The sequence below is a fragment of the Dreissena polymorpha genome, chromosome 3 (genome assembly GCF_020536995.1).
Source record: "Dreissena polymorpha isolate Duluth1 chromosome 3, UMN_Dpol_1.0, whole genome shotgun sequence".
In the NCBI taxonomy this organism is placed as follows: Eukaryota; Metazoa; Mollusca; class Bivalvia; order Myida; family Dreissenidae; genus Dreissena; species Dreissena polymorpha.
In genome coordinates, this window is record NC_068357.1 from 118,253,380 (window position 1) to 118,265,845 (window position 12,466).

Here is a 12,466-nt window from a genome sequence, read left to right on the forward strand (position 1 = left end):
ACAATTCACATAAGAGCAATACAAACAAGCATGTGCACGTTTATACGTGCATGCGACGTAACGTGTTTCGCATACACAGTTTTCAACGCTACTTGTGTATTCAGTAACGTATGCAGTAAGTCTTCCAGGTTAATTTCAATGATAAACTTTACTTGGGTATTTTCGGACGGAAAAAATAGCAAATGGTTGACAAAACTAACTTTATTTCAATTTATATTAAACAAGATTAGATCACAGTCTTAGTGTGGAACTACAAAGATAATTAATCACAATATCATTCAACAACCATCCATATACCTAACAAAGAATCAATATAAGGACTGTCGAAGATTTTGAAATGGATTGTCGGGTAATTATCACAGCTTAAATAGAAAACAAAACACAACTGTCATTAAACGCAAACGTAACACCACATGTGCATGCACTAATCGTTTTATTAATTACGAGTACAAACATTATTACAATAGTGTAATATTGTAGCGCATATACGGAATATAAAACAACCAACATTTACCTGTCAGAGTAACCTCGTTTGGCAAAAAGATGATCACATTGTTACATAATCACCACACATCTTAATATGGCAACCATAACGAGCATTAATGAGCAAGATAGGACTTCGTTTAACAGTGAAGAACCAATATGTTTATGTCAGCATCGTACATATCCTAAGGATTTTCTTATTGCAAAAATGTAACCTACAATTAATGTTGTTGACATTAACAAATCTAACATAAACAGCCTAACATACAGATCTTATGTAAGCATAGTATTTATTGAATGATTCTTAATTAAACGTAACACTAACAATTACGCGAACAAACAAAATACATGATCTATGAACAACTACCTAAGAAATCTACAAATGCTGCTAACAAAGATACTAAAGCTGCGTTAAACATCAAACTACAAATCGCAATTTAACGTCACAGTTTCTGTTGCATCGTCGCATCTCAGTTTAAGGAATTGTGATTAGAGACCATACGTAACATTTTTTCTTCCAAAGTTCGGGTATAACATAGTCGAGAGGAGTATTGTCTGAAAATATTTCCATACTTCCATACACAAATATTATATATATATACAAAACACTCAATATTCATATAGGAAAAGTATGGACATTTAAATAAACTACTGTATGTGTCCAAGCGTGTACTTTTTCTATTATAACAGCCTCATAATTAAGCAACAACATAATATATTCTGCTTTCCGGAAGTAAAAAGATGATGCAGTTGCGTAATTGTTTAACATGCTGTGCATACTAGTAAGCTATTAAAATTTAATTTAAAACTGGTGACATAGGTTTACACTAACATTTAAAGTGTTTTGGTCTGCACAGGCTTATCAGCGACAACAGTTTCTGCCTTAAATTGATTGTCGCTAATTATAGATTTCCCTTAAATGAAAAATTCTATAAAAGCGGAAAGTGTCGTCCTTCATAAGCATGTGAAACGACACTATACGCTCATTCATTAAACTCCATTTTTCCAGAGTATGTAATATGTATTAAGTATAAGTGTTTTATCAAGTATCGCATGATGGCGACCGTGTTAGGTTGGTGGCAACACATTTACAATGCTATTCCTTAGTACTCGTGGATGCCGGCTCCGAGTCGTGAGCAATTATTTTCATCAGAGACAAACATGTTCCAGTTAAATGAGCTTCTGTAACGACTCGCATTATGACGCCGTGTTATAATCGTCACGAGTCCCATAGTGCAACTACGGATGTGACAGGGTTCAAGAAACAATGTGTCTGGATGGTCGCCTCCCTATCAGACGCTGTCCTCTGCAATCATGTTCGATGGGAATGATACATTTCTATGCAGCAGTCCCAGCGTTATTTTATTCAAGGTTTCTGAAGTTTGTCGACCGTCGACCGATTCCGATATCTGTCTCCCAAGTCTGGTCGGAAGTTTGGCCGCCTGGTTGCCGGTCGTCAGATCCTGAAGTTTCAAGTTGCATGTTGAGTTGAGAGCATGAGGATGCTGCGTGGAACCGCTCCGCTGCATACCTTTCTGAGAGGGAGCGTGATGCGCATTGAAAGCTTTGTCAAACAGATTTTCCTCGGGGCTAGCACAGTTCTCTATTAGTGGAATGTTGGGATTGTAGTTCGGGAACACCGGGGAGAGGTCACGTGAGCTGTTAGTGAATCCATTGGTCCAATACAGTGGAATAATGATAGGCGCGCCAAAGGTCTCGCCCGCTGGATTGAGGTCTCCATTTGGCGTGATTTTACCGGAAAGGCGGGTGTTAGAGATGCGCCTCTGTCGGTGAGATTCGTCCTCACCCTCAAGAAAATAGGTCAGCATTTCGCCTTTACCCTGTGCGAATATCATCAAATGTATCATAAAGTGCAGAATTGATCGTCAAATGTACCATCTATAACAAACAACGAGTTAATGAAAGAAGCAAGGGCGCGTATTGACTTTTCAATAAAAGATAAGTGACTCACTAAGTTTGGCGTGCTTCGTTATCACCTTTTGCAACCTCTTACGGAAACGACCCAAGCAATGTACACAAACATGTCTAACAGCTCTGGCTTTCGACGTAATAAATCTCAATACTATTAAATCTAACGCATGTTCAAACGTTCAAACAAACAAATAAATGAATATACGTTATTTGTTCTTTCCATATGAAAAGATATCGACAGACACGTTATTCATGCCCAAACGCTTCATGTGCGGGGTGTTCTTACCTTGGCGTTGACGAGGCCTCGCTCAGTGAGTTGGTAGCCTCCCAGCTTCCTTAGCAGACACGTGATAGTCTCACTGCAGTGGATCTTCAGGGCTGAAAACAGATGCCGACCGCAAATGAACTGCTGTTTTAGGGCGGGTGAAATGTGTATCTATCGTTGGAACAATAACCTTTACGCATTAGGTGGTTGCAAATTGTATAATATAAAGAAATGAAACTCCAGTTGCTCCAGCATTATTGCATTACTATTATACACACGTTCGTGGTCCTTTATTTATGGCAAGTGACCGATTGCCAAAACAGTACAACATTGATTATAACGTACATTGGTAGTTCAGTATTTAATTTACTCATTTTAGATTTGCATAGTATGAAACTTTTAAATCATAACTTTTATTAAAACAAGATTGAGTAACAGTAACGTTATATCATATCATATCATATTGAAAAAACTTCTTTTTACAGAAAAAATATAATAATTATGTGACGCTTTGTCAGTTCATACATTAATTTATCAAGATAATTTTCAGATGAACTATCAATCCAACAGGCGAAAATGTAATTTCGAGTTTAGTCTTCTTGTTTAATTTCCTATACTCTTCCTGTTTATGATGCGCGGTACCCATGGATATGCTCTTTTTCCGTCTGGTATTTCAATCTACATTAATATATTCACATTATGTTAATATTGTTACACCAGACAGCTAGAGGGATCTTATTTTTTATTTAAAAAACAGGACTCCTGTCATGTACAGGCATCATAGATATATAAGAAAGATTGAAGTCTCTTGTTTATTCGATTATTTTACGGATCTGAAAAAAATAACAAAAATAACTCCCGGGTTGTGTCTATATTTGTTTCATCGAATTACGCAACACATTCGAAAATATATTCTGGTCACGGAACCATTAATAATTTTGCGTAGTTGTATAAATAGATAAGTAAATACATAAACATATAAATAAATAATTAAAAATAAATAAATAAGTAAATAGATTATATATATTGAAGATATAACGAGTGAAGTTGCTACTCACGAACACCCGTGGACTCCATGCGGGACGCTGTGTTCACCGTGTCACCGAACAGCGTGTAGCGCGGCATCTTCAAACCCACCACTCCGGCCACGCAAGGACCTGCAGGGGAAAGGAGGTATTATACCTGAACAGGGGAAATGAGGTATTATAATTGAACAGGAAAAAGGAAGTCATATAATAAAACAGGAAAAACTGAGGTATTAACAGCGTGTAGAGCGGAATCTTCAGTTCCACCAAACCAGCCACGCAGAGACCTGAAGGGGAAGGCATGTATTATACTTAAAAGGAGAAATAAGTTAATGAAATGGAACAGAAAAAAGAGGTAGTATAATTGAACAGGAAAAAAGAGGCATTATACTTGAACAGGGGATGTGCGTTATTAAATTTAACGGGGGGAAAGAGGTATTATCATTGAACAATAGAAAGGAGGTATCATCAGGCGGCCCATCACACAGGGCATGCAAGGTACTCCAGGACAAACGAGGTCTTATAATTGAACAAAGAAAATGAGGTTTAATAATTGAACAGCTTGTATATCGGCATATTCATGCCCACAACACCGGCTACGAAAAATATTTGCACCATATGTTAACTTTAATATTTAATGTTGTTACAAAGCTTTAAGTACAACACTTTATTTTTTGTATGTTTTAACTATAAAATTATGTTATCTTTGTTCAATTGTATTTTTCATTCATTTTAAAAATATGACGAATAATTAAACGATATGGAACTCAGCCGAATCAAAGCACACACCCGAATGAAGACCGATCCGCAACTTGAGTGTGTCGTTAGGTCTGTGACGTATCTTGAAGCGTTTTATTTGCTGGAGCATGCGCAGGGACATAGACGCTATCTCGCCCGCATGCAGGTCGTCGTTTCTCAAGGGCAGACCACTCACGACGAAATACGCGTCACCAATTGTCTCAATCTTGTAGACGTCAAAGTTCTCTACGATGGCGTCGAAGCACGTGTATAGGTCGTTTAGCATGCATACAACCTGTGGGCAATCAGGAGCACCGTTTCATAAACGTCTAACGACACATTTGATCTGTATCCGTTTGAAATAGTTTAAGATTTAACGACTAAACCAGCGATAATGACTTGTGCTTCGCTTGAGTTGTTTATTACAAACTCATTACAGTTACAAATATATTATTTGAACTGTAACAAAATATGCCAAACGTTTTGCAATTGATACAAAATAAATGATAAATATATTTAATTATGCTATGGGTTTGTAATAAAAGCAATATAAAGATAAGTGTGTACTGTTGCTTTAGTTAATTATGTGACTAGTATATAAGAATGGTTTTTGAGTATAATTTAGTCACAGTGAGCTCTACTTTCTATTATTGACAATTTCTATCAGAGACCGACCGCCGCCCTACCATTCCAAGTGTGTAAATGGTGAATGAATCTGATTTCATCAATATCTCAAATATATTCTTTAAAGGCAAACATGCAATGTGTTATCTATCGAGTAGAACTTGAGGTTTCTTTCATTTTTCGCTGGAAAAACTAGATGAAGTATAAACATTCGACTTCTTTCTTTCTTCTGGGTTACAGAATGTCTCATCGCGTGATAGTCCAAATTATCGTCGTGAGTTGGCAGTAAATTTATAGCCGCGCGGGCCACTGCGCCAATAAAAAAGTAGTGCGTGTTGTTTGGTCGTTAAGAGGTATGCGGTATAATCAGACAATATGGTTTGATGGCTGCCTACGCAAAATGTGTGGTTATTTAAGATATGCATTCAGCCATTTAATATAAGCATACTATTGTTCAATAAACATTACTAAATATCTATCCGTTGTATGTTTTTTTTCGCATTTACAGTTAACCCTCTGAATACGCAATTATGAAGATAATTTTTTTTTATAAAAATTGAGCTTACGAATAATTTGGTCTATGCATTTCAATCAAATATAAAATGTAATGCTATTGTTTTAAAATGAAGTTCGCTTGTAGCGAAAACATAAAATGTAATTGTTATGTTGAAATAACAACTTTCTTTTTACGAAGAATAATGCAAGTGTTAATGTTGTATGTTCAAAAGTTTAAGATAAAACTTCCGGACAAGTGTTGTCTAACGGACGGACAAATATATGGCCCAATAGACCGATAGAAAGATAGGATGATTTAGATACAGTTCAGTTTAAGGTATTATAACTGCAATGCGATTTTTGTTTTTCTGTTCTTTCCTTTACTCACGTGACACATATTCGAACTAGGAATATAATTAGAAAAGATACACATTCTGACGATGTTTAATCAAAAATGAGCACACAATGAGACCTGTAGAGTGATGCAGGTTAAGGAAGCACAATGACCGACGATCGACGCCGTACGTAGACTTATCACAATATAAACCCTTGATAACGTCGTGCTCAGGAGAGCTATAAAAATGTTTGACCCATTCATGATTTTATTTTGATGCAATCATTACAGATAAACGTGTGTTGTTTTGGCTTCCATCGCAATATTTTATTATGTATTGTACTAAAGCACACAAAGAATTAACGTTTAATGTGAGGGACACACTAATAGTCTTTATTTTACTCTTCAGGAAATATAATACAACACATAAAATAAATTCGATCATGATAACTTTATAAAACTCGATTGAAATCAATATATTTATTCATTTATTTAGATATTTATTTATTTATTTATGTATTTATTTATATTTATATATATATATATATTCTTATGGACAAACATAAATTTGGATGCAACTATTAATTGTATTCGTGATGACCTCCATAGGCGTGCTCTCCGCTGACAGGGCGGTAAAGCCCACGATGTCCGAGAAGTAGATGGAGACGCTCTCGTACACTTCCGGCACCACTGGCTCACCTTTCTTCAGCCGCTCAGCAACGAACCTGATGATTGAAAAATAAATGTATTTGTGCTTTATGCATTGGAATTGTTCAGCCGCGGTCAATCGTTTTATTTTCCTTATTCATGTTAGTCTAAAAACTAAATTATTTATATTTTGACGCATTTACAAACATATTAAATTTAGTTATAAATAAAACTGAGAAAATTTGTTTAGACTACATGCATGAGGCCGTGCACACTTGATACATGTGTAATGTCAACACAACTGTACAATCAAAATCGTTAAAACGATGTAAAATACGATCAATGCAATTCATATCAAGTTGCAAAATCATAACAAAAAGTTTCTTCAAGAATATAACTAAGTGTTGTATTGTAGATTACCGGGTCCACAAATTCAATCATATGCAAAATCAGTCTAGTCAGGCGGCATTTTATCGATGTTCAAAAATATCACATGGAAATCTAATATTCTTTTTGGAAAATGCATCATGTAGAAATATAATGTAATAAACTAAAGGTCATCGTTTTTCTTAAGCGAGGCTAACATGTGCATGTGTATTACCAGTGATGAAACAAATAAGTAACTAAATTAAGGACAGAATATCAAACGACTATCAATATTGTCAAACACTTTTGTATTGTTTATCATTAAATGAATGGAGAGGGAAGTTACACATTTAACTCGGAGTTAAAGTGGACATGAGTTTTTGAGATTTTTTTCTCTTTATCTGCACTTTACTGGCTATACGCATACCATTTTCAGGTGATCCAGGTGGATTACGTTTGCAACATCTTGAGCAGCAGATTCTAGGTTACCTTGGCAAAACCCTGAGCAGCAGGTTCTATGTTACCTTGACAACATCAAGAGCAGCAGGTTCTCTGTTACCTTGGCAACATTCTGAGTAGCCTTTTCTATGTTACCTTGGCAACATACTAAGTAGCAAGTTCTCTGTTACCTTGGCAACATCCTAAGCAGCAGGTTCTCTGTCATCTTTTTCTCCTCGAACAGCAACTCTGTGCGGTCAGCGACCAGACTCTCCAGATTATTGGAGTATAGCTCCATCATCCACAGCATGTTGTCCAATATGTTAGACTTGCTGAAACCAGGCATATAATGTCAGACTTGCTGAAATAATGTACACGTGTTTTCCAATATGTTGGACGTTTGAGCAGAAGTAAAAAACGTGAGTTTTGATGATACGTTTATTAACACATGCTTAAAAGTTGCCGAAACTTAAAGACATAATTTAGTGATTGTGAAATCGTAAAATGTAATATACTTACAACATTTATAAAATAAAAAAAAAATAATAATAATAGTTATTGTTATTATAATGGCTATTGTTGTTATAACTTTCACAATACTAATAATAGTAAGTACAATATTCGTTCGTGGGTGAAATGTTTTTATTCTAAGTCAGTTACATTCCCTGTAACATCGGCTTCAGTTTCACGCGGATGTCCTTGAATGATGGTCTCATATCCGGATCCTCCGCCCAGCAGTCCCGGATGCAGCCGCTTATGTATGGCTCGCACGCCAGGCTTGCCATCTCCGGTCTAATCGAGGGACTCTCGCTCCGTAGTAGCTCAATCATTTCTAAATTAAACAAGGCAATCGTGCCTTTCTATTACATGTCATACGGTATTTGAAGATTTCAAGCATCAGGACTATTTCTAAGAAACAAGTTCAATAACAGCCGCCGTCTGTGTAAGGGTTAAGGTTAATTTGAATTAATTATCATCCATGGTTTAAACAAGCTTGGCTACCTTTGCTGGAATACTCGGTGTCTCCCCACGGTCCCTTCCGGCCTATCAGCGCGTACAGGATGAGCGAGAACGCGTACACATCAGCCTTCTGCGTGCCCACAGCCTCTCGGCTTGTGCTTCTGAGTACTTCCGGTGCGCGCCACAATAAAGCTGAGTTTGTATTAAAATAACTCTATTGGCATAATTATATTTGAAACGTTTCTAATGGCATTATAGTTTGCACGAAGGCCATAACAAAGCGATAAGATGGTCATATGAATTCAAAAGTTCGTATAAAAGAAATACAAATATTTTTATTTTGAATTTAAATCGAATTATCAATTTCGCCCCTTACCCAAGTTGTTTTGCCAAAACAGATCATGCTACTCAATCGCTGCATTTAACAAAAAAACACCTTTGTTTTTCCTCAAGTAGCTCTGGATATGAATGTTACAGATATGTGTGTATTTGATTTCGTTCAGTGGCCAAAGCTCCTCAATTTAATAGTGTCTGATCTGTTTAACTACTGTGGTCCTATCAAATGAACTGAATATAGTGGCTGTGTCTGGTCGGTTCAGATTGTTGAAGGTACGTCTTTAGTTATTGACGCATGCTGAATGAATGTACCGGTGTAGAAACTACGTACATTGCCCTTAAGACAATTCATTGACAAAAACCTGAGCTAAATTGTTTCAAAAGTTCATGGATGGAACTATACTTAAAATGTGTTTTGAAGATATGTTATATTCATATGAATGACATATCACAGATGGAATTTAGAGGTTTTTGATTCCCTCGCTTAGTCCGAATTGTTGGGCCGAAATCCTCCAAGCAATTGATGAATTTGTTGTGACGTAAGTTATTTTTTAAAATATAGGCGTGTATAATAATGTTATTCGAGCAAACAGCAGTAAAATACGTGCGCTCTAAAAATATGCAATCCTGATGATGGACTCCATGGTCAATACAACTCTAAATCTTCACTAAACAAAGAAGATTATAGTGACATTACCTAACTCTGCCGAAAAGTAATTGCAAAATTAAATAGTCTGAGTATTGCGAACCATGCGCAACGCAAGATTTACATGTCTTCTATCATTTTAAGCAATTTCCATTCGATGCCGTGTTCCTAGTAATGTTCACGACAAAGCATTTCTATCATTTGGTTAAAATCAGTTAATCATGTCCACAAAACGAACATTCATCCTTGTTTTATCATTAAGACAATTGAGAACTAATTATGTCAGATTTATCTGGTAATATGACGATGTTTTCAGGTATAAAAAAAACTTCTAGGTGTGATGTAACACCCCAAACAAAAGTAGCCCTGAATGTATTTACGCGTAAAGAGATACGACAGTTTGAAATTTGAACTCAAGGGGACGAAATACATAAAAATACCTCGTTCATACAAACTCAGAATAGGGTTGTTTTGATTAATTTTTAGATAAAACTTATTTGAGAGTATTCAAATATACTGGGGATGGCAAACCGCAACTCATTTAAGTTTTTCATGAGACATGAGATAAATCCACATCTTAAATCACATAACAATTAGAACTATATAGGCCCTAAACTAAAAATGCATGAGTGTAATGTATGCGAGCTGATATTTCAGAAAATTTTCGCAGAAACGACTGCTTAATGAGGTCGTTTATTAGCATCGTGACCTATTATAAGGTAATTGCATTTCCGAATTAATTGTGGGCGAAACATTTTTCCTATATCATGTAAGCAGTATGTAAATACGAATGAATAAATAACGTAACCATTTATTTTCTTAACCGGTGTAATGTCTAACCATACATCAGCAGGAGGTAAACCGTTGGGTAGCATGTTTTCACATAATTATGGCAAGTCACCAATCGCTTAACCGTTATTTAGCGATAATTAGGATGTTTCACATAATACAAATCTATTCGTATGCTAACAATTCGTGATAAGACAAAACTACCTACAAACTTGAAATATCTTTCTGTAATTGGTGACTCACTACAAATACGTATTTGATTCCTTAATGTGTTCGTATTATGTCGATCTTAAAAATGTAAAAATATATCATAACTACACACACGTCTGGGTAAGGTTGTTACACTTTCAATATCTTTAATATGGCCTTGTTAAATTGTATAGCGAGCTTAATGGAGCTTTCTGAATTATTTCAATATAATATACATTAGAAATTTAAACAAAGTCATCTAATCTAAGAGTGTGCATAAACAATTCAACAATAAGAAGTTACTACACACAGTAGTGTTGGAGAAATATATTTCCATAGTTTACCGGAATTTTATTTCTTTGATCTGAATCAGTGTTAATATGACGTAAGTTCGTTTATTTAATAAGATTCAATACGTTCATAGTAGTTTTGTGGGGAGGGCGACTTACTTTCGTAATAGTTCTGTGGGTCCGGGGAGCTGCTAGCGCGCCCGTCCCCTAGCCTGTGTATTCCGAAGTCCGTAACCATGAGAACCCAATGTGCGTCCACTAGGCAGTTGCTGGTCTTCAGGTTGCCATGGTAATGGATCTCGCTGTCGTGGATGAACGTCATACCCTGCACGCGGAAGAGGAATTATGTGTACACATACTAAATAACGTAACAATTATGAAATTTTATCTTGAACAAGGAAAATGCATTTGGTATTTTTATTTACTAAATAAATCAACAATAACGAAGTAATATATAAACAGGGAAGGAATCAAGTAAACGCAAACTTAATAACGTTAACATTATGAAGTTCAACAGAGTGAAGACATACATAATACACACATAAAAGCGCAATATTAACGACGTTAAACTTTGCACGCGGAAAATGCATACTTTATTGACGACAAAACAACTCAACAATAACGAAATTGTATCCTGCACACTGAGTATGAATACGGATTGCGCCACTAAATTACGCAACATATCCCTAAGTTCTACTTTTCACACAGTAAAAGCAAAACGTGTACGCACACTTAACAACGCAAAAATTACGAATTGCTACCCTATACACCGAGAAGGCATAAGGTATACGCAAACTAAATTACGCAACAACTAAGAAGTGCTACCATACACACATAGAAGGCATAAGGTGTACCCACACTATAAAACGCAAAAATGACAAATTGTTACCTTGTACACAGGGGAGGAATACGACAAAAGCCGAAAAAGCGCTTGATTTAGTTTTTTAATCAATTTAGAAATAACATATAATTATCATCTAATGTTGATCATCTTCAAACTTTTCTAAGAAACTTACTTTGATAAGGTCGGACACCAGAGAGGATACGAACATATCATCCAGACTGAAATCTTCATTATTCAGAATGTCCTGAAGAAGAAAAAGATTGGAAGTTGGCAATTGTAAGCATTGATTGCATGTTTCGTAAATAGTTCATGGACAGAGCATTTTTTTATATGTTTCACATTGCTTGTAATGCGTAAAAATCAAAGATCACAACCTATTTGCAAACGTCTCTTGACAGTTTTGTAAACTTATTTACATTATAAGTATGATAATAAGGACTCGCTTATTGCAGATTAGTTTATAAGAAAGAGTCGACTTATAGGCTTGCCACATAAGAAATAGCATACGTTCTATTATGTGAAACAGGTGAATGTATGCGGATTAAGCGCTAGTGTATGCGCCGGCAAATATCGTCGAATCCCTCGACTATCTTTCGTGAGAACAAGTCGCGAAGGAATTTATTTTATAACGCAGCTAGATTTATCACAGGAAATAGCTTAAACTGTTTGGGGAAATTGTTCACAAATTAAGCATAAAACTGTTTAATGACAAGATTAGATTTATATTGGTATTGACAAAATAAAATGCAATCTCATTTCCGAATAGACGTTTTTCGGAGTGTGCTATATAAATTGGGAAAAACACTAATTTGGGGCGTATAATGCTTATTAAATTTCACACTTCATGCATCATGGGTAGTCTCTTTCCTAAACCTGATATGTTGTTTGATTTTGAAAAAAAAATAGATTTTTGTTAAGAGGAAACTTCCTTTATACAAAATAATACTGATGCGTAATTCGGTGAAACAAAGACGAAACAAAAGACTCGAAGATTATTTGTTTATACTTTATGTAGTCGTTAACACAAAGCTTTTAAAGGGGCCTGTTCACGTTTGGGTAAATTG

General features: G+C 35.7%; 1 protein-coding gene across 1 annotated transcript in view; it reads right to left on the reverse strand.

The window, feature by feature from the left end:
* Nucleotides 1-250: 250 nt before the first annotated feature.
* Nucleotides 251-12,466, reverse strand: part of LOC127871189 (guanylate cyclase 32E-like) — a 59,013-nt gene continuing 46,797 nt past the window's right edge. The window contains exons 12-21 of the mRNA XM_052413931.1: nt 11,575-11,646; nt 10,718-10,883; nt 8,351-8,500; nt 8,009-8,180; nt 7,540-7,680; nt 6,498-6,621; nt 4,495-4,738; nt 3,739-3,837; nt 2,702-2,793; nt 251-2,324 (exon numbers count right to left, since the gene is read on the reverse strand). Of these exons, the coding sequence (XP_052269891.1) occupies nt 1,776-2,324; nt 2,702-2,793; nt 3,739-3,837; nt 4,495-4,738; nt 6,498-6,621; nt 7,540-7,680; nt 8,009-8,180; nt 8,351-8,500; nt 10,718-10,883; nt 11,575-11,646 (1,809 nt within the window). The 3' untranslated portion in view covers nt 251-1,775. The remainder of the gene's footprint in view (nt 2,325-2,701; nt 2,794-3,738; nt 3,838-4,494; nt 4,739-6,497; nt 6,622-7,539; nt 7,681-8,008; nt 8,181-8,350; nt 8,501-10,717; nt 10,884-11,574; nt 11,647-12,466) is intronic.